The 20,390-nt window shown below is 41.2% G+C and overlaps 1 protein-coding gene across 2 annotated transcripts; it reads left to right on the top strand.

Moving 5' to 3' along the window:
- The first annotated feature begins 8,346 nt into the window (after positions 1 to 8,346).
- On the top strand, positions 8,347 to 11,804 carry LOC147895428 (pentatricopeptide repeat-containing protein At4g33990-like). 2 transcript variants are annotated; one of them, XM_087383269.1, is made up of 4 exons: positions 8,347 to 8,557; positions 8,641 to 8,999; positions 9,106 to 9,185; positions 9,311 to 11,804. In XM_087383269.1, exons 2-4 carry the CDS (start codon positions 8,832 to 8,834, stop codon positions 11,223 to 11,225), a joined length of 2,163 nt encoding a protein of 720 aa, XP_087239395.1. In that variant the 5' UTR covers positions 8,347 to 8,557; positions 8,641 to 8,831; the 3' UTR covers positions 11,226 to 11,804. The 2 variants fall into 2 exon arrangements, with proteins under 2 accessions (XP_087239395.1, XP_087239394.1); XM_087383268.1 differs by having other exon boundaries at positions 8,347 to 8,999.
- Positions 11,805 to 20,390: the final 8,586 nt, after the last annotated feature.

Below are 20,390 nucleotides of genomic sequence, written 5' to 3' on the forward strand. Positions count from 1 at the left end.
GAGGGGTTACCCATGAAGAAAGTACTACACCTTGTGCAGAGCCTGAAGTTGTAAATGAGTGATTATTTAACATGTGCAACTTTGAGAATGTAATGTGACAGTGATTTGGAGTATGGAAATTGCAAATCAATTGTTGATTTCATGCATGCCTTGTTTGATGATATGTGATATTTTAAACTATTTATAATGTGACAAAGTCTTATTTGTGTCATATGGTTGGAAAGTAGTCATTGGGCATGAGAGAACTGTCACATACATGTAACTTTCACTAGCTACTACACTAGCATGTGAAATGCCGACATTCGTGCATAGAGCATGATTTCACAAATGATCATAGTGCAGATACATGCTTACTAGAGAGAAAGCAGGACGTGGGAAAAGGCAACTTGCCATCCCACACCTATTTCCATAGGCAGATTACCACATCCATAACCATCCAATTATGTCAGAAGGGGGCAAGATGAATGGATGGTTGCTCTCTCTGGAATGTGGTTAGAATAATGCTGAGTGAAATTATTATTTTGATGCAAGACAAATTGTCAAACAAATTTGAACAAACTAGGAAACTTATTGATAAATAAATTTTGATGTGAGAAAGGAAACTTATTGTGCAACAAAGAATATGAAAATTTTGCACATTACTAAACTATATATATATGCATATAGAAAAGAACATGACCCCAGAGAAATAAGAGTGAAACCCTACAAAGGCACGTGATTATATTGCGCTCCTAACTGCCATGAAGTGGAGATGTAAAATGTGCCATACAGAGGACACAGGTTCAGGTACTAGAATGCTTAAACACTTACTAGGAGTGCAGCGGGCCAAGAGTGGAAAGAGTGGTAGCCATTTTGGGAGGTGAAACATTTACAGGTGCAGACACAATTGTCGATGATATAGTCCCATGCCACCAGTCCCAACTTGTAAATGAAGAAAGAACCATGGGTCTTAGATCTCCAGGTGAGCAGTCAGCAAACTATGGAAAGTTGCTCAGAAAGTGCAATGATGTATGGTAGTGGCACAGGGTACCTTGCACAGTGGGCAAGTTGCATGAATGTGCATATGGAAAAAGGACAATGTAGTAATGTGCCTTTTTTGAATGCACATGCACGTGTGTAGCAACAATCCTTGGAAGCTTCCTTCAAAGCACAACACATAGAGAAGGCACAACAAGATGTGTTTGAAGCTATCTGTTGCATGGGCTATCCATTGAGCATGGTCCAAAGACCACATTGGAAAAAGTCCATGGCATCTGTGGCTAAATCTGGCATGGGTTATGATGCTATCCACCGTAATAGCATGTTGGATGCCTACTACAATGGGATGAAAGAAGAGATGCAGCAAGTTGTTTATGGCAGCATTGAAAAAGTGGCTTGCACCGTCATAACTTATGGATTGAAAAATGTTAGCAAGAGCCCCTTGATCAATGCCATGGTTGTGATGTTCAAATGCAAGGCCTTTCATCCATCAATTGATATGAGCGGTGAAGCCAAGACCAAAGAATTCATTGCTGAGAAATTAAGCAAATGTATTAAGATATTGGCGTCGACAATGTCATTCAATTGATTACTAATAATGCCAAGAATTAGAGGATTGGTATAAGACACGTGAGACCCAATTCTTTAAAATCAATGTGGATGATGCTCAAAAAGTGGGGTTATATTTCCTCAATCACGAGCAATTACTTGGTATATTCAAGATTCACCAGCATGCAAATCACCTGGTAGAGCTTATGAAGCTAAGTGAAACACGTTTTGGCACAAACTATATAATGATGGAGCTCTTGTTGAGGCAATAGAGCCTTGTAATTGAAACGTTGTCTAGTGAAAAGGCTACAGAGTGGATAACAGAGCCATTTGCCATTATAACCCATGCAAAATTCATCGAGTTAAAGATGCTTTGTAATAATCCTGCATTTTGGAGGAGAGTATGTGATGCAGTGAAAGCTATGAAGCCTATCTGGTTTGCAATCTGTAGGTTGGATGTGAAAGGACCAAGCATGGGAAGTGCTTATATGGCTTGGTGGACTGCCAAGAGGGATGTTTTGAAGGAAGATGCAAGGCCCAGTGAAGGTGGTTATAGTTTATCTCGATGAACCCTATTGCAAAAGATGGTACAAAAATGATGGAACCAAGGACACAACTCTCTTTACTATGCGTCATATATTAAATCTACAGTGGTGGTAATATCATACAGAGATAAATGTATAGATTATGCAAGCATGGCATGATCTTCTTGGACATTTCTTTGAGGATAGGATTGTCTATGCCTCTGCTATTAAGGAACTCTCTACTTTTCAAAATAAAGAAGGATTGTTTGCCTATCCAAGAATCATAGAATAGTTAAGGATATGTTGGCCAGTATGGAGATGGTGGGAAGAGTGTGGAGCATCCACAACTCATCTGCAAGCCTTGGCCATGAAGGTATTGTCACGAACTTGTAGAAACTCGTCTAGTGAATGAAACTAGAGTAACTAGAATTTTGTGCATTCCATCAACCGACTGACATTAGAGAGATCAGAGAAGCTTATATACCTCTATGCAAATGGTAGAGTGTTGGATGATGCAAAAGGGGTGTGCAATGATGGTGATATGGCAAAGTGGGTACACACAGATCTTCCAGGTCCCTTGCATGATGCTCCTGTACTTACACATTCTGAACCGAATTCTAGTGACTCGAAAGAAGAGGCGGTCTCATGATGTGCATTGGTGTCATCAAGTAATGTTGCAATTCATTTAAAATGCAAATGAGATATTGCAATTCATCGTTCTTTATTATCATCATTTAATGATGCAATTCGTTTCAAACATGGCTAATGAGATGTTGCAATTCAACGTTCTTTTACATCATCATTCAATGGAGCAAGTCATTTAAAATATAAATAAAATATTGCAATCCATTACTCTTTTCCATTATCATTTAATGAGGCAATTCATTTAAATTTCCTTACAATGTACCTCATGGCTTTGCGGTGGTCTCTCTAAGACAACCTTCAATTTTAATGATTTGCATGGGTGCAGTGCCCAGTCACAAGTGGCAAAGTCATGGAAAAATGTTGCGTGATGATATGTGGTCACATGGCTAAGGCCAAAGATTGCACTGTGCGAACCAGTGCAGAGATGCCATGTGTCGAGCTATGCGATGTTCATAACAAATAGATTGCATCTCATTATTACGCCAATGCACTTTCATGACATCGGGAAAATTTCCAATGAGAGCGTGGGTCCATGCAAAATTCACATATTCACCCAGAAGCGCATTGAATCACGGCCCCAAAATGGCCCTGAAAATAGTTTCGTGATGGCTACACCCAAGCAAACATTTACCCCTCTCTCCCTCTCTTATTCTATCTCTCTTGCATGATACAGATTTATCCACATAGATTCTAAATTACAAAAATTTATTTCTTTATCATTCATAGACCATAGAGAGCCATCTATCTAGAGGTGCAAACTTAATAAATACAATCTTAACAATGAATGATACAACACTTTGTATTATTTATGATTTGTAACAATGCCTCATGGACAAGTGCATTGTTGAAGAACTAAGGATCCAAGCAACTGGATATTATGAGATCCATGCCATCATGTCTCTACTAGCTCTAGAGTAGGGGGGGAGGCAATAATTCTTACAAAGAATACTTGTCTCATCCCTATATCTAACTTTGAGATTATCAAGTCTAAAATAATAGTCCTAGGGAGGGCTTGTTGTTGCAGACTGTAATTCTTTCCTAATGAATCGCATAGTCCCATTCCTCTTCCAATTCCAACATTATATCAGGATGTCCTTGCCAAAAAATCGTTACCTCAACAACGGATCTGTGAACCCATCACACAGATCATCATCCATTTCTTCCCATTGTAGGTTCTTCCATAGAAACCTTATATATGTGAAAGGCATGCAATGATTTTGCCTTCCAATGAAATACCTACAAAATTTGGGATCTGGTAATACATACTATTCTGATAATTTTGTATACAAACAAGAATTGTAAGATGTGCTCACCAAAATGTCACATATAAAGTTTACAATCGACATTGTATCAAATCTTCAACATGACATGTTCTTGTTGTCCATCCATTGTCAAATAGCTCAGACAACCTGTCCAATTGTAAGCTCTTGCAAGTATAAGTAATCTTTGTTTTCCTTAATTGCCTACAGCTTGCAAAGAAATCAACAAATCATGGAAATGGAAGAAACAAGATCAACCTAGCATTTCTTCCACTAGTAATTGGCTTCATAGCATGTCTCACATCATTGAACATTCTATTCCTATAAGATTCATTTATCTCTATGCTTGGAAGCATCCATTTTGGACTATCAAAAGAAGGCAAGGGAAGAGATTCTAATCTACCATATTGGCCTTCTTCATCTAGCACAATGAACATTGAATCATAGAACAATAATCCACCCTTTTTTAATTCTGACGGTGTGCGACCTTCATACTAAAGACTCCCAATCTCAACATGGAAGACATGTAACACCCCAACCATGCATGTTGTAGGCTCCCACTCTTTGTAAGTAGATGGATATAAAACAAATACAAGGCATAAGATAGTAGTGTCAACATCCCCAAATAAATGCAAATACTCTAAAAAGCAAATGAAGTACTAGTACACTTTGAAAAACTTATGATTGGGCCTACGATATGGAAGTCCTGCATTCGAATGCACATATATGTTTGCATGGGTAAAGACATGTTGAATATATACCTATGTCACTGTATTACTGCCAAGAGAAATTAGATCCTGGAGATGTCCATTGCATCCTTCCAACCCACTTTGCAACACCCACGATTAGTGGGTTGCATTGTGATCCAAGAATATTTCCTGTAGAGCTGAGGTATCCATTCCCCATGCTCATCCTTAACATTCTTCAATATAACATATTGTAAACTAATTCTGTATCTATCATTTTCTACTTCCATAGTTTTTGCCCCTATATCATATGATTAAAATTAGCTCTTTCTACTTCCAAAGACCCTCTAAATTTATTTCTTCTATTCTCTCTTTCTCTATCCCTCTCTCTCTCTCTCTCTCTCTCTCTCTCTCTCTCTCTCTCTCTCTCTCTCTCTCTCTCTCTCTCTCTCTCTCTCTCTCTCTCTCTCTCTCCCCCCCCCCCCCTCCTTCCCTCTCTCCTTTAACTAAACCTCTCACAAAAACAAAACAAAATATTATTACAAAAAACATAGAATACTTCTCTCTCTCAGTCTGTCTTCCAAAGTACCCCTCACACAAACAAACACCAAATTTTTTGAAATAGTTTATGATATGCTCTCTTCCTGCTCTGTTTCTCCACAAACAAAGAAAACATTATCAATATCATATCACTCTCTCTCTCCCTCCTAAAACTCTTTGATTAGGATCTCTTTTTCTTCTTTCTTTCTCAAATACTTCTAAAACCTAGCAGTTTGAAATACAATCTCTATCTCTCTCCCTCAATCATCCCCTCAATAGAAGAAAATATAGCACTTTGAAATATAATCTCTCTCTCTCTCTCTTTTCCCTTCTCTATCTACCCCTCCTATACTAGCAAATAAAAAAACGAGTATTTTCTATCTCTCTCCCTCACTCATCTCCTTAAATAGATAAAAAAACATAGCAGTTTCAAATATAATCTCTATCTCTCTCTCTGTCTCTCTCTCTCTGTCTCTCTCTGTCTCTCTCTCTTTCCCTTCCTATATCTATCCCTCCTATAATAATGAAGAAAAAAATGACTATTTTATGTCTCTCTGTTCCTCACTCATCCCCTCAAATAGAAAACAACATAGCAGTTCAAAAATAATCTCTCTCTCTCTCTCTCCCTTCCTCTATCTATCCCTTCTATACTAGTGAAGAAAAAAATTGTCAAAAATCATCTTGTAGTTTTACATATCATCTACCTCAATCTCTCCCTCTTCCCTATCTCTTGGAACAAACATATAGACACAGTGTGATACAAAAACTTATCTACTTAATACAAACAAAACTTTCAAGGCGAAATCACTTCATTACCTAGAAAGTATGTGTTCCTTCTTTTGGAGTTGACTTTACATACTCCAAAAAGGTAGAGAAAGAGCCGAAAATGATAGAACACCCGCTTTTCTCACTCCTTCCAAGCAGATTTAGGTCGCAACTTCAAGAGGTGACTCTCTATACTCCAAAAAGGTGAGGAAAGAATCGAAAATGAGAGAACACCCGTTTTTCTCACTCCTAAGCAGATTTAGGTCGCAACTTTGGTTTCTAAGAGAGAGTGAAATAAGTAGAGAATGAATGGAAGAGAAGAGGGATGAACAGAGCTTGGACATAAGTTTCTCTAAGAGATTTTTGAATGTGGAAAAAAACCGTGATCAAAGAGGAGAGAGAATGACTAAGCAAGAGTGGAAAGAAGATACTTTGAAACTAGCTGCTAGAAAGTGGCAGGAATACAATGTTTGAAACGTTTTGCAAGAGAGAGAATAGGAGGAGAGCTGGTTAGGAAGTCAAAGTTTGGGCCAAATGATTGAACCAAATGGAAAACGTGAGCATAGTTCTAGCTAGGGGATAGTTTGCCCTAGGAGGAAAACAAGGAGGCCTGACGTGGTCAAGGCAGGCCTGCCAAAGATAATTTTTTATTGTGAACCACCAATGATGTTTTTTGGGGTATTTTGAAAAAAAACTTAAATTTCCCCTAGATTTAGGTAGCCTCTGTTATAGAGAAGTCCACATGGCATAATCTCCTTCATGGATACCATATTCCCTTATCCAAGCCTCTAATATTTTAGTAATTCTCCAAAGGGCCGCTTTTTTAGTCCAAAATTTTTGTAATGGTATATGACCCTAGAGTACCACCGACAAACACATACTGATATGTTAGGGTTTATTGTTGTCCAATCTCTTAGAGATATCCATGTAGGAGAGGAGTTGTTTTGTGAGTATGAGTTTTAAGATGTTACACCATTGTCATGCTGTTGGCATACTCCCAATTTAATTTATTTCCATTTAATATGTTTTAAGATCGATAAATCTATTTGAATATCAAAGGTGTTGCTTAAGGGGATGACCATTCTCCAAGCAAAATCTTCCGAGCGTCCGAGCGAAGGAAACAAAAATACTTCCAACTATGTAAAAATATGGCGAAAATGGATCAAAAGAAAACATAATTTTACTTAGAAATATGCAAAGTATTATAGCAATGTCTATTTTATACACAAATCTTTACATGAATCTTTGGGAACGGTGAGTAACCTAATGGGATGGCTTTTGAAGAAACCCACATGTAGAGTAGACTTCTCTATGAAAATTCCCTTATGATCCTTCTTATAACTTTTACTTAATAGGGGGTGATATTGAAAACCCTCTTTCAACCTATCTTCATGAGAGGGTTTCTCCAAAGAAACCTCATTGAAGCAAGCCATCAAGGTAGTTTCGTTAGCAAAACCCCTTTGAAGTAGATCTTCAACGGTAGTTTCACTGGCGAAACTACCTTGGACAATACTTTTAAAAGTAACATAACTTTCACATTCAATGTCCAAATATAATTCATCCACTCAAATTGATCGAAAATCTCTATTTGAGCACATCTATGGGATTATATTTTGGAAAATATTGCATATATAGTATTAAATATTGCATGTATTTAATAAAAGTGATATATAAGCCCAAGTTAATACTTATTTATAGTAATTTAAACTTTGTTAGAAACATATCCATAAATATCGCGTTATTTATGGTATAAAAACACTAGAAAGCTCTTATCATATTGATATAAATGTATTTAATAAGTAATATATATATATAATATTATTACATAGAGAGTGATAATGAGGGATGTTTTTTAAAGGAATTAATTTTCAACACTTTTTTAATGTAATAACAGGGGTATAAAGAAAGGGATGTCTATGAATAAGAAAATTTATGTTATATAAAAATGAATGAATGACTAATTTGTATATTTAATGATAAAGGGATCTAGTTCTAGTGAAAATAAAAGTATAAAACCATGTTTCCTAAAGAAATACAATATTTTAAATCTATTGAAAAACACGCTCAGATAAACCTGCTCATACGTTTTTGCTCGTAAAATTGACGCATCCATTGCTTAACACCACCTTTTTCTTGAGAAAATTCACAATGTTTGGATTCACAATGCATGGCAATTATATGAGCTTCACAAAATTGATTTAAAATTGGTAATTCACATGCAAAGCTTCTCAATATCCCAATGGAATGACATAATATTTAGCCAAATAAAAACTCAAATACATCTTGGAATATATGATGTTTTCTATTAATGTTGTTCCAAATGCCTTTGATTTTTGGGATTTAAAAGAAAATGTGAATTGAAATTTTCCCTAATTTACTCAGACGATCTTCACCATCATTGAAGGTTTGGCATCTTTACACTTTCATGGAACCCTGTGAGCACGTTGTGGATAGCTGAGATTGTATTTGGGTTTTCTTCGCATTAATAGATGCTTGCTTTGTTTGTGTATGATCATATGAAGTATGAGAGGAAACATTCTGAGTCAGGCAAAAAATCGAGTGAGAATGGGAGGCATGTGGAGCAAATATGATATAACAAGTGTCTCACAAAGTCGAAGATTGGGCTTAAAGGTGGCCAGCGAGTTGCTGAATGGCATTCCAGTTCTTTGAGATTAGTAACAAGTGTCTCACAAGGTCGAAGATTGGGCTTAAAGGTGGCCAGCGAGTTGCTGAATGGCATTCCAGTTCTTTGAGATTAGTGGGCGAGTCGATGGTGATGGAGCCATCTGGAAGGAAAAGCTTCTGCTGAGCTAAAGGTTGCAAGGCGAAATACCATTTCAAATCTGTTTCTTGGCTGAACAAGTTGATGGGTTCATCTGGAATTGATGGATGCAAGACTGTGGTGGAATTCAAGGCAAGGAAGAGTGAGAGGATTTGGTGAAATTGCTCTCACATCAAAGTTTTCTGGTGCCATGATTGTTTGGAGCTTGCCCATTTTCTCTCTTAGATCATGGTTGCTGAGCAGTCTTGACCTACGAAAGCTCACGTTCCAGGCACGAAAACAGCCCCCTGCTTCTCCTTTGGTTCGTGTCCTCGTCTTCCTTTATTCAATCCTGTAGAACACGTTGGCCGATTTATCCTTTCTTTTCTGGGATGTAGGCCGACAAATGGATAGAGAAGGCCCGGTGCGAGATGCCTTTTCACAGCCTTCGCAGTCGTGGCGTAGCAGCATCGAGAAGGTTAGGTCCTTATCATTACTCGGCTCTTGCTGACATGGTGAACGAGATGGACCGCCAGTCTGCATGAATCTCTTATCATCAGTTGGGAAATATTGGCGCTGATCCAGCATAGCGTTTCCTTCCAGGATCTGCCACATGGGACAGGAAGGTGTGAAGCAAGAAGACAAGACTACCTTTGTGGTGTGTGCAGCATCAGGGATACATGAAGAAGGCAAATGGAGACCTGAATGCACAAGGAAGCCGGGGACGAAATTGAATATTGATATGGAAAGCAACCTTGTTGATAAGTGTGCTAAATGTAGAAATGTAGAGGATGCTCGGAGTATCTTTGACCAAATTCATAGAAGAGAGCTGTCCTCGTGGAATGCCATGTTTGTACGATATGTCAACCAGGGATATGCCAAGGAGGCTCTTGAGCTTTTCCTGCTAATGCAGCAACAAGGGATGAAGCCAGACGAGGCTACCTTGATAGTCATGCTTAATGCATGTGCCAGCATAGGAGACCTTGAACAGGGTAAGAGGATTCATGCCTCCAACCTAAATTGTGCTATTCAGCCCAATATGCACACGGGTAATGCCCTTGTTGATATGTATGCCAAGTGCCAAAGCATAGCAATTGCTCGCCGAGTATTTGAAGAAATGCCTGAACTCACTGTGGTCTCATGCAATGCACTTATTGCTGGCTACGCCAAGTATGGCCCTGTTGAGGAATCTCTTAAGCTTTTAGAGAGAATGGAACAGGAAGGCATTAGACCAAATGAAGTCACCTTTGTTTACGTCCTAAAGTCTTGTGCTAGTCTAGGAAACTTGGGCTTGGGAAAACGGGCACATGACTCCATACTCAAAAGTGGATTGATGGTGAATATTTTCATAAGCAATGGCCTTGTTGATATGTACTGTAAATGTGGGAATCTAGTAGAGGCACAATGCGTGTTTGATCGTATGCCTCAACATGATGTAGTGTCATGGAATGCAATTATTGCAGGGTATGCTAAGTATGGCCCTGTCGAGCATGTGTTCAAACTTTTCAAGAAAATGGATTGTGAAGGTGTGAAACCAAGTGATGTTACCTTCTTGAGCCTTGCAAACGCATGTGCCAATTTAGGAAACTTGGAATTGGGCAAGCAGATACATGTTGAGATAATCAAATCGGAAATTAAGCAAGAAATCAACTTGTGGAATACTCTTATCGCCATGTATGCCAAGTGTGGGAGCATAGAACATGCACAGCAATTGTTTGACAAAATGCCCAGATGGGATGTGGTCTCCTGGAATGTGATAATTGCAGGTTACGCAAAGCAAGGGCCTGCTGAGAAGACCTTTGAGTTGTTTCGAAAGATAGAACAAGGAGGTTTTAAGCCAAATCGCTGGACTTTTGTGAGTATCCTGAATGCATGTGCTGTTCTAGCAGCTGTGGACCAGGGGAGGCAGATCCATATCCGAATAATAAAAGACAGCCTTTGTTCAGATGCTTTTGTGGGAAGTGCCCTTGTTGATATGTATGCCAAATGTGGTAGTTTAGAGGATGGGCTCTATATCTTGGACAGTATCCCTGAACGAGACGTAGTTTTATGGAATGCAATGATAGCAGCATATGCCCAGTATGGACACGCCAAAAAAGCACTTCAGCTTGCTGAGAGAATGCAACAGGAAGGAGTCAAGATGGACCATGTCACCTTTCTTGGTTTACTGTCTGCATGCAGCCATGCAGGCCTAGTACATGAAGGCTGTCAGTCTTATGATTCCATGGGTCAACTTCATCGTATCACTCCTACCATGGAGCATTATGCTTGCATGGTTGACCTTTTTGGGCGAGCAGGCTGCATGGAGGCAGCAGTAGAATTTATACAACATATTCCATGTCAGCCAGATAATTCTGTTTGGGTAGCTTTGCTTGGTGCTTGCAGAATTTATGGCCATGTAGAGCTTGCAAAACATGTCACGGATAACTACGTAAATTTAGAACCTGGGAATATTGGGAATTATGTGCTGTTATCAAACATTTATGCTGCTGCTGGCAGATGGGATGATAAAGCATAAGTAATAAATTTAATGAAGGAAAGAGGCATGAGGAAGAAGCCAGGGCATATCCAAAATGTAGTGAACAATTGATTACATAAATTTATAGGAGACATGTGGCATCCACAAATGAATTAAAAATTTCAAGAATGGGTGACCAGTTGAAGGCTGCAGGGAATGTACGTGACAAGTGCTTTGCATTAGATGATGATGAGAAAGAGAAGGAAGCTTCCCTTCTGCATCATACTGAGAAGCTAGCAATTGCTTTTGGGCTCAGAAGCACACCGTGTAAGGCAACCATTCGTTATCAAGAATCTGCGAGTGTGTGGTATTGTCATACTGTGGCCAAATTCATACCCAAGCTTGTCGGGTGAGAGATTATAATGAGAGATGCCAACCGTTATCATAAGCATACCATGTAAGACAACCATTCTTATTATCAAGAACCTGCGAGTGTCTGGTTGTTGTCATACTGTGGCCAAATTCATATCCAAGCTTGTTGGGCGAGAGATTATAATTAGAGATGTCATCATTTTACGGATGGATTTTCTTCTTGTGGAGATTATTGGTGATACAGGTTATTGGAGCTTACCATTGAAGAAAGGGTTTTTCTATGGGCACTACAAAAAGCCGAATATTGGGAATGTTAAAATTGTACAGCGGATTGTACATTTACTTTTAACAGAATTTAACAATGCTAGCAAAAGAGCCAAATGTTATTTGTAAGCTAAGGGTTTTTAGAAATACACCTTAAAATTGAACATCAATGCTATTTAGGGCTTTGAGATAGTGACCTGTCCAAATTGAAATTCAGTTAGAGCATATGATAAGGTCTTTAGGGGGTACTTGTGGCTTGTAAGGTATGGTAACCTGATTGAGGAAATACTATAGGTAAGGAATGGAATGATGAATGAAGGCATTGTTAAATCAACAATGGGGATGTCCTTTATCATTTGTTATGGGAGAGTAGGTAATTCACTTTCAAGTTTAGAGCTTTGACAAAGGTGGGAAAGCTTTGATGTGTTGTTGACAATGAAGACATAGGGATTGGAATGAAAAGGAATTCAACATAAATTCAAGAGAATGTCCCTTTATGAGGAAAGCTATGGATGAGGGATTAAAACGCATTCTTAGGTATGTATGAATATTTCTCAAGTTAAGTGGGACATGTCATACAAGTTGAATACTTTATATCTATTAGTCTTGTTTTTCAATCAACCTTTTCCAAGCCTTTGGGCAAGTGATATAAAAGTCGGATGTCGGCATGTGGATTATTGTTTGAGTACTATTGGAGAATAAGGGAATAAGTGTAGGCTTCTTATAAGAGTATTGTAGTAGGAAGTAGTTCACACTATACATGCTCAATTTAAGGCTTCAAGCTTTGAGTTTGGACCTTTTGGAAGTGAGGTTCATTTGCAATTGTGAAAATTTCCATTGGCAAACTTTTACACAACATTTGTATTCTTACATATATTGGGTATGGATGCAAAGTTGGTGCATAACTGTTGGTGTTTACTATGGTGAACATTGGACACTAGAAACACATCAATTAAATGCTCCTTCCCACAAAAAAAGGCAATTCTAGCCCTTATCATGCAAGAAACAATAAAAATTCATAATCTGATTATCACAAAAGATTGAAAATATCATCCTTACATATATTGGAAGAGTTGGTACTTTCGGATATTTATGCTCGAAGCTAGTAAATAAGAGCCATCCAAATGTAGACAAATCACTTTTTGTAGTTGCATATGCATAGGAATGTCTCGGTTAGTGAATTTGTTACTATGTCCTAATAAACAATTTTGTGTGCTTACTATAAGCTATAGCTTGTGATGTGCTTCATGCGATGCCTTATAGATCTTAGTGAACTACTACCTATCAACAAAAGTTCCCAGTGCATCATCTACATGACCTTCAAAAGGTACAAGCGTATCTATTGAACTCAAAAGAGTTTAGATATGATCTAAAGGAGTCAAAAGACCCATACATCAATTATTACACACTACTAGGGTCCAAAAAGAGGGTCATTTTCATCACGAGGTCTGACATCACACTATCAAGGAATGCATGAATCCAATTTTTGTCCTTAACTTTCTAGATTGAGATGGAAACTACCTTCCTTGTGATTGAGACGGAGCCTATCTTCCTTTAAATTGATTGTCGAAAAATTATTTGCAAAGATGTCAAAGAATACGAAAGCAAACCTATGACCCGTAACCAATGCACAAGGTTATTTAAGGAAGTGTGGATGAAGTTGTTCCCATAGAAATCAACAACAACTCATGACTTCAAATCTACACACAAGGTGATTTAAGGGAGTGTTGAGAGGATGAGGGTTGTTCCAATGGATGTCAAACAACTAGGCCGGCCCTGTTACCAGGTGAAACTCAACTAAGATTACAATCATGATATTTCTTGGATTACCAGGTAAATTGATTACAATCATGATATTTCTTGGATTAAATGTAACAATATAATGCTCCTTCATATATTCACCAAAATATTCACCAATTACTATCATGATATTTATTGGATTAAACGTAACAATATAATCATGGCCCCTTTATATATTCACCAATGTCTTCACCACCCCACATATTTAAATTCAATGCACTACCTATACACATAGATTTTGTTTGGGATTCCTTCAAAGGATACTCATTCTTACAATGAATCTACTACTAGATTAGCCTTTGAGAAAATGGACTTATGGACGAGCATATATTCAATTTTGGCAATCTTAGTGATTAATGCCGTGTTATTCTCTTGATGAGGCCTTCTAGGCCACGTACCTCCCTAGAATGAATTTCCCCTATTGTTTTGCGACATTGTAATGTTGGATTCACCTTGTTTGAAAGATAAGTGTCGCACAATCATATGGTACTAGTAAGCCCAGCCAGCTCTCATGCTTTAACTCAAGCATGTTAGTGTGCTTGACATGTTTCACTTCTCTCCTCTCACTCAGCCCAATTTTCTATAAAGCATCCATGACCTTGATGTTTGCTCAACAAACAAGCCAATCACACTTCACTTACCACAATCATGACCATTTCCGATGTGCAATCTATACTTTCCACTAGTTTGTTAAGGGGATGTATGAATCACATGGCGAACCCCACCCTACACAACTGCCTAATTATTATCCGTCCTCCTCCTTCTCCCTTCTCCTCCATCTCCTCTTCCTCCCTCCCTTCTCCTCCCATCTTTTCCTTCCTTCTATCTCCTCCTTCCTCTCCTCCCTTCTCCTCCCATCTCCTCCTTTCTCCCTCCCTTGAACTCCCTCCTCCTCCTCCTCCCTTCTCCTCCATCTCCTCTTCCTCCCTCCCTTCTCCTCCCATCTCCTCCTTCCTCTCCTCCCTTCTCCTCCCATCTCCTCCTTCATCCCTTCCTTGAATGATTTGGAAGCATTTTTTCACTCCTTTGCATTGAGGGATGTATCTAGTATGGTTTTTCCTAGGGGGTTCTTTTTTTACACATGCAAGCACGTGCTTCGCTTTCACTTGAGGCACTAACCTCCCCGGCAGTGGCGCCAAATGTTGTCTCTGTTTTACCCAAGTGCAAGTTTCGAGGGTGTTGGTCACCTATAGTCGTGTTGTTGCTCGTTGTAGCATAGGTGTTCACAAGTGTAGCATAGGTCCTCGGGTCGTGTTCCGTTGAGAGGTGTAGGTTGAAGCGTGGAAAGCAGATCTCATGCCTACGTGAATGAGAAAGAGGGCTTGAATATAACGATTGATGGAGGCTCTCGCCTCCATGGGAGTTCAAGGGTTTAGAAGGGGATTTCAAGGTTAGAAGTGGGGACACGGTTGAGATAGTTAACTAGGAGTTCCAAGGTTCAGAGAGGGTTGCAGGGTTTAGGAGGAGTCCAAGGTTGAGGAGTGGAGAGCTAGTCTCCTTTACGGATTCGAGGGGTAAGGGTTGAGGAGAAGAGAGGGAGGAGGAGGAGGGTGTTGAGAGTTCACGCTCAACATCATGCAATCATGAGTGCATAGCACCATCACGTGATCATATGTGCATAGCACTAACCTTATAGACTGCTATAAAGGAAAGGGTTAGATCCCCTAACCCTAACCCTAAAAGGGTTTGTATATATTCTATTTTTTCAACTAAATCTAGTGTACAGTTAGTCATTTGTGGTGTGCTCTCTAGATGTGCCCTCTCTCCTCATCTCCACTCTTCTCCTCTCCCCTCTTCATATTTTGTCATGGTATCAGAGCTCCCTTGCCTTCCGCCGAGGCATTGCGATTCTTGAGAGTGTGAGAGAGATTATGAGATTGAGAGTTCTCTTGAGTGTTCTCCGTGAGAGTCCACTTCCGGTGAGAGATCTTCATCCGTCCATTTGAGAGAAAATTTCCGTCATTCCTTAAGAGATTTCCATTCATTTCTTGAGATTTCCTTGTGAGGATTTCAATTCATTTTGTGAGACATTCTTATTGTGAGAGAGAGAGATTTCATGAGAGATTTTTGTTATGAGATAGATATATTCATTCACAGTTTCTTCTTGAGTGTTTGTAAGAGATTTTATTCTTTGTCACTCACCACAACGAGCTTTACCTAAGGCTCTCCAAGGGTCTACAACAACTATTAAAGTAGCAAGCTTCTCATTCAACGGCCATCTCCTTCTACAATGAGCTCTCTCAGTACTTGCGCTCCAGACCGCTTCACAAAGCGGCTCCCCACAGATTTCTAGTGTTGTGCAAGGCTTATACACCCACGGGTTGCACCTCCACAATCACACAACGATCTACAACTTTGAATTTCAACAGCACTCCTTCAACAGGGATCCTCGATGTCAATGGCTGCCCCATGAGCAGCACTGAACATTTCATAGCTACTTATCTTTTTCATATCCTTTTGGATTTTCTTTCTTAGTCCTACAGTGAACCAGGCCATGAGGTACTTTGCATTAGAGCGTGGGTCACATTTTGCGTGATTAATCTTTTCATCTTACCCAGGTACGTGTGTACATCTTCTCGACAGCCTTGTTCGATCTTTCTTAGTTGGAGAGTGGGATCATCTTGTAGCCTCTCCATTTTAAAGGGTCATTTAAATTCTAATTGAAGTAGGTCCCATGTGGCGCGCTCTTCCACTAGAAGGTCTAGGTATCATTCAAACGCTTCATCAGTTAAGGCCATGGGAAACCAAGCCACCTTGGTTTCATGCGATTGATCTCCATCTGCTCGGCATGTGGCATTAAAATGCTGGGAAGTTCTAGTTTTCCCAAGGGGTGCCTTCCTTGAGTGTTATTATTTCTTTGATTAAAGAAATTATCAGCCTTTGCATCGAGGTCAATATCCTCATCATTGTCGTGATGACGTCCAGCCAGGAGTTAAAGGGAGTGATTGAATCTCAGGGGGGGATTTAGTGTAGAGGATTGTCGGGGGTGGTGGTTTCAGTGGAGTTGTATGTGGATTTAGCGAGCATTGGAGTCGAAGGTGTTGACCAGAATGTAGCTGCATGTAGATTGGGCGAGATTTGCAAAGGGAATCTCCGTCATAAGTGCGAGTGTTGATGTAGTTTTGTTTGGAGGATTAGAGTGGTGTTAGTTTGTGTAGGGACCATTCCATTGTGTTAATAATGTGCCTAAGATTGTCCTACGTGTATAGGGAACTTGTGCCGGTGTAGATGGATCATTAATCGGAGGTCACGGCATGAAGATATGAGCGAAACGAGGCTCACACGGGGGTGTAAATGAGGAGTGCTAGGGATGCCAAAATGGTGTGCAATGGGCTGGAAAAATAACCCATAGTGTGGTTTTTTTGTGTGTGAAATCTTGGTGCAAATGGGGTCCAATTTGGGTTCCAAACGGGCAAGATATGGACCTTCAAAGTTAGGGGATTTTAGGGACCCTTTTGTCTTTTTTTTTCTTTGAGGGGGGTGGGGGGGGGTGGGGGGGAGAGGTATGCCTAAAGCCTTAGCCTCTTAATGCTAAGGCTTGGCGGGCACCCCCACCACGTGGCACGTGGGCAAGCTCCGCCTTAGGCAAGCATTGCCATTGTTGGTGTGGGCGAGCTTTGTCGTGTGGCACGGGTGCAGCCTCTATGCGGACGCCGCCACGTGCGCACGGGCACTATCGCCTCTGTGCGAGGGGCGCTGCCACCTCTGTGCAGAGGTGCCCTTAAGGCCTTATAGCCTTATTAGATGGGGAGAGGAGGGGAGGGGGGGTGGCCAAGGAAGAGAGAGAGAGAGAGAGAGAGGAGGGGGGGGAGGGGGAAAGAGAGAGAGAGAGGGGGTGGAGGAAAAAAAGAGGGGGGTGAGGGGGATGGAGGGAGGGGTGGAGGGGGGGTGGAGGGGGGGGGGTGGAGGGGGAAAAAGGGGGGGAAAGAGGGAAAGGGGGGTGGAGGTGGTAAAGGGGGGGTGGAGGTGGAGATGGGGGGCGGAAAGATGGAAAGGGGGGGTGGAGGTGGGGGGTAGAGGTGGAGATGGAGATGGGGGGGAAAGAGGGAAGGGGGGTGGAGGTGGAAATGGGGGGGAAAGAGGGAGAAAAAGGGGGGGGGTGGAGGTGGAGATGGGGGGGGGGAAAGATGGAAAGGGGGGGTGGAGGTGGAGATGGAGATGGAGATGGGGGGTAAAGGGGGAAGGGGGTTGGAGGTGGAAATGGGGGGGAAAGAGGGAGAAAAAGGGGAAGGTGGAGGGGGTAAAGGGGGGTTGGAGGTGGAGATGGGGGAGGAAAGATGAAAAGGGGGGGTGGAGGTGGGGGGTGGAGGTGGAGATGGAGATGGAGATGGGGGGGGAAGAGGGAAGGGGGGTGGAGGTAGAAATGGGGGGGAAAGAGGGGAAAAAAAGGGGGGGGGTGGAGGGGGTCAAGGGGGGGTGGAGGTGGAGATGGGGATGGGGGGGAAAGAGAGAAGAAAGGGGGAAGAAGGTGGGGGTGGAGGGGGATAGAGAGAGGTAGAGAGATGGTGGAGTGGAGGGAGTTGGAGATGGGGGGTGGAGGAGGAGATGGGAGATGGAGGGGGAGGGAAAAAGGGGAGACGGGATTTAGAGAGAGGTAGAGAGATAATGGAGTGAAGGCAATCGGATTGCAAACTCAAGCCTCCACTATTCCATTTCCTTCACTGTTTCATCTTCTATCCCTCTCGACCATTTCTTTCTCCCTTGCAATCAGACTACAAACTCAAGCCTCCACTATTCCATGTCCTTCACTATTTCATCTTCTATCCCTCTCAACCATTTCTATCTCCCTTGCACTTTTCTTGCAACTTCTATCCCCTCTCATAATGGACCTTTCCTCCCCCTCTGCAGCACAATGTGAGCCCCTCCTCCCCTAATCTTGAAATCATGACATATGGGAGCTCCTCTCTCTCTCTCTCTCTCTCTCTTCAAAAGCCCAATTTGGATGCTCTCCAAAACTTCACCAGGTCGGTACAGGAGGTGAACGTGAAGGAGGGTCAACTAGTCTATTAAGGTCAGAAGATTACCATCAATGAAAGCCTAATTGAAAATGCTCTAGGAATTTCTGGAGGTAGTTTGCAACCAAGCACACTTTTCGAGAAGTAGTGGAAGAGACATCGGATTTTAGATGTATACCCCAATGCTTAGATTAGTAAAGCTGGTGGACTCAAGATTTCTATCTTGCCAACAGATCTGCAAGATGTGCTAAAGAAGACCATTCACTTCTTTCCTGAGACGAGAGGAACCATGAAGTTTCGGCAACTTCAAGCAGCAGTTGAGCAACTAAAAGGATGTGATGTATCTTTCTCAAGGGCAATCTCCAAGAGCATGTTAACCAACCTAAAGAATTGCATGGATGGCAAATCCCAATTATCATCTCAATCTGTTGGAGTTGCAATGCACCTAATGGCATCTACCCTCAAAGGGATTTTTGAGCAATACGATAAGCAGATGTCTTAGAAGGTGACTCTTATACAAGAGAAAGCCACTGATGAAGCATAGGCAGCGCAACTTGAGAAAAGTCTCAGGGAAGGTGCAAAAGCCAAGGTAGAGCACAAGCAAGCTACAGTAGGAAAGGTGCAAAAGCCTTGAGAAAAGTCTCAGGGAAGGTGCAAAAGCCAAGGTAGAGCACAAGCCAAGGTGCAAGAACAAGAGCAAGCTAAGGCCGCTACAAAAATGGTCGACATGGAAAGGCATAGAGGAGAAGAAGAAGAGAAGCGCATGAAGGAGCTCCAAGATAAGCTCGAAGAAGTGAGAAAAGACGAGGACATGGTAGACAAGGAGCTAGAAAATATGCGAAAGGATCTTGAACATCAGAGAACCAAAAAGGAGGGTCTCTACAAATGGCTCTCCAACATGCAGAATGCATTGAACATTGAAAAAGACCAGATGATGGAGGAGCTAAAAAGGGAGAATGTAGAGATGAGAAAGGTGATGCAGGAACTGTGAGAGAGCTTCAAGGCTAGGAAGGATGGGGTAGAGAGCAGGCTAGGTGGAGAAGATAACGAGGCAACTCTCTAGGGCAGGAAGGATGCAGAGAGCAACCACGGTGGAGCAAGTTGCAGCAGCCACAGTGGAGAAATTTGCAGTAGCCATGATGAGGGTTGTTTTTTTAAAACACTGTTGGAAGTCCAAAGAGTAAGCTACAAGATCATACAAAAAGATTACGATAGGGTTGTGCATGTTCTTGCCATGGCTTTTGACAGTTATGAAAAGCAGTCCGAGAGATTTCCAAACTAGAGTGAAAGTCTTGGAAACGACCCATGAAGATGTTTTTGAGCAATTTACGCAGCTTCAATAGATGCTAAGGGATTCAAATGAAGCTATCGCATAAAGTGAGCAAAAAGTGGAGGAGATGAAGGACAACATCTACTGATGTGTATCATCAGAGGGGCGAAAACCGACGACTGAAATTTTTCTACTCCCACGAATTTTGAATTCTCACACCTCCCGCCCATCAAATCTTGGAAGATTAAGTACCTGCAACCTGCCCCTGCCCTGCAAACACCCTGCAACCCGCACGCACCTCGACGTGACTTTGCATAAACTTTGGTTTGCCATTGTCATCTTTCGAGTAAGTTGTCTTCTATTCTTTGCTTGCCTCAACACCCAGGTTCTCTGGGTCTATTCTGAATTGATCATGGCTATGGCATCAATGGCAACATGCAGCTCACCATGGCTTGCAAGAGAAGTAGACAGAGGTTGCGAGACAAGAAAGCTGAAAAGCTAGGTCAAGGCACAAGGAACAAAGCATGGATCGAGAAAAGCACTGGCATAGTATCAAATCGGCAA

The sequence above is a fragment of the Dipteris shenzhenensis genome, chromosome 13 (genome assembly GCF_047967505.1).
Source record: "Dipteris shenzhenensis isolate YYH24624 ecotype China chromosome 13, Dip_SZ_1.0, whole genome shotgun sequence".
Taxonomy (NCBI): Eukaryota; Viridiplantae; Streptophyta; class Polypodiopsida; order Gleicheniales; family Dipteridaceae; genus Dipteris; species Dipteris shenzhenensis.

What these genes read in the sequence shown, in the direction of transcription:
- LOC147895428 (XM_087383268.1), top strand. Translation starts at nt 8,832, where the DNA reads ATGGATGCAAGACTGTGGTGGAATTCAAGGCAAGGAAGAGTGAGAGGA. An exon ending in TACGAAAGCTCACGTTCCAG is followed by an intron (nt 9,000 to 9,105) that starts GCACGAAAACAG and finishes TCTGGGATGTAG; the next exon opens with GCCGACAAATGGATAGAGAA. An exon ending in GGCGTAGCAGCATCGAGAAG is followed by an intron (nt 9,186 to 9,310) that starts GTTAGGTCCTTA and finishes GTTTCCTTCCAG; the next exon opens with GATCTGCCACATGGGACAGG.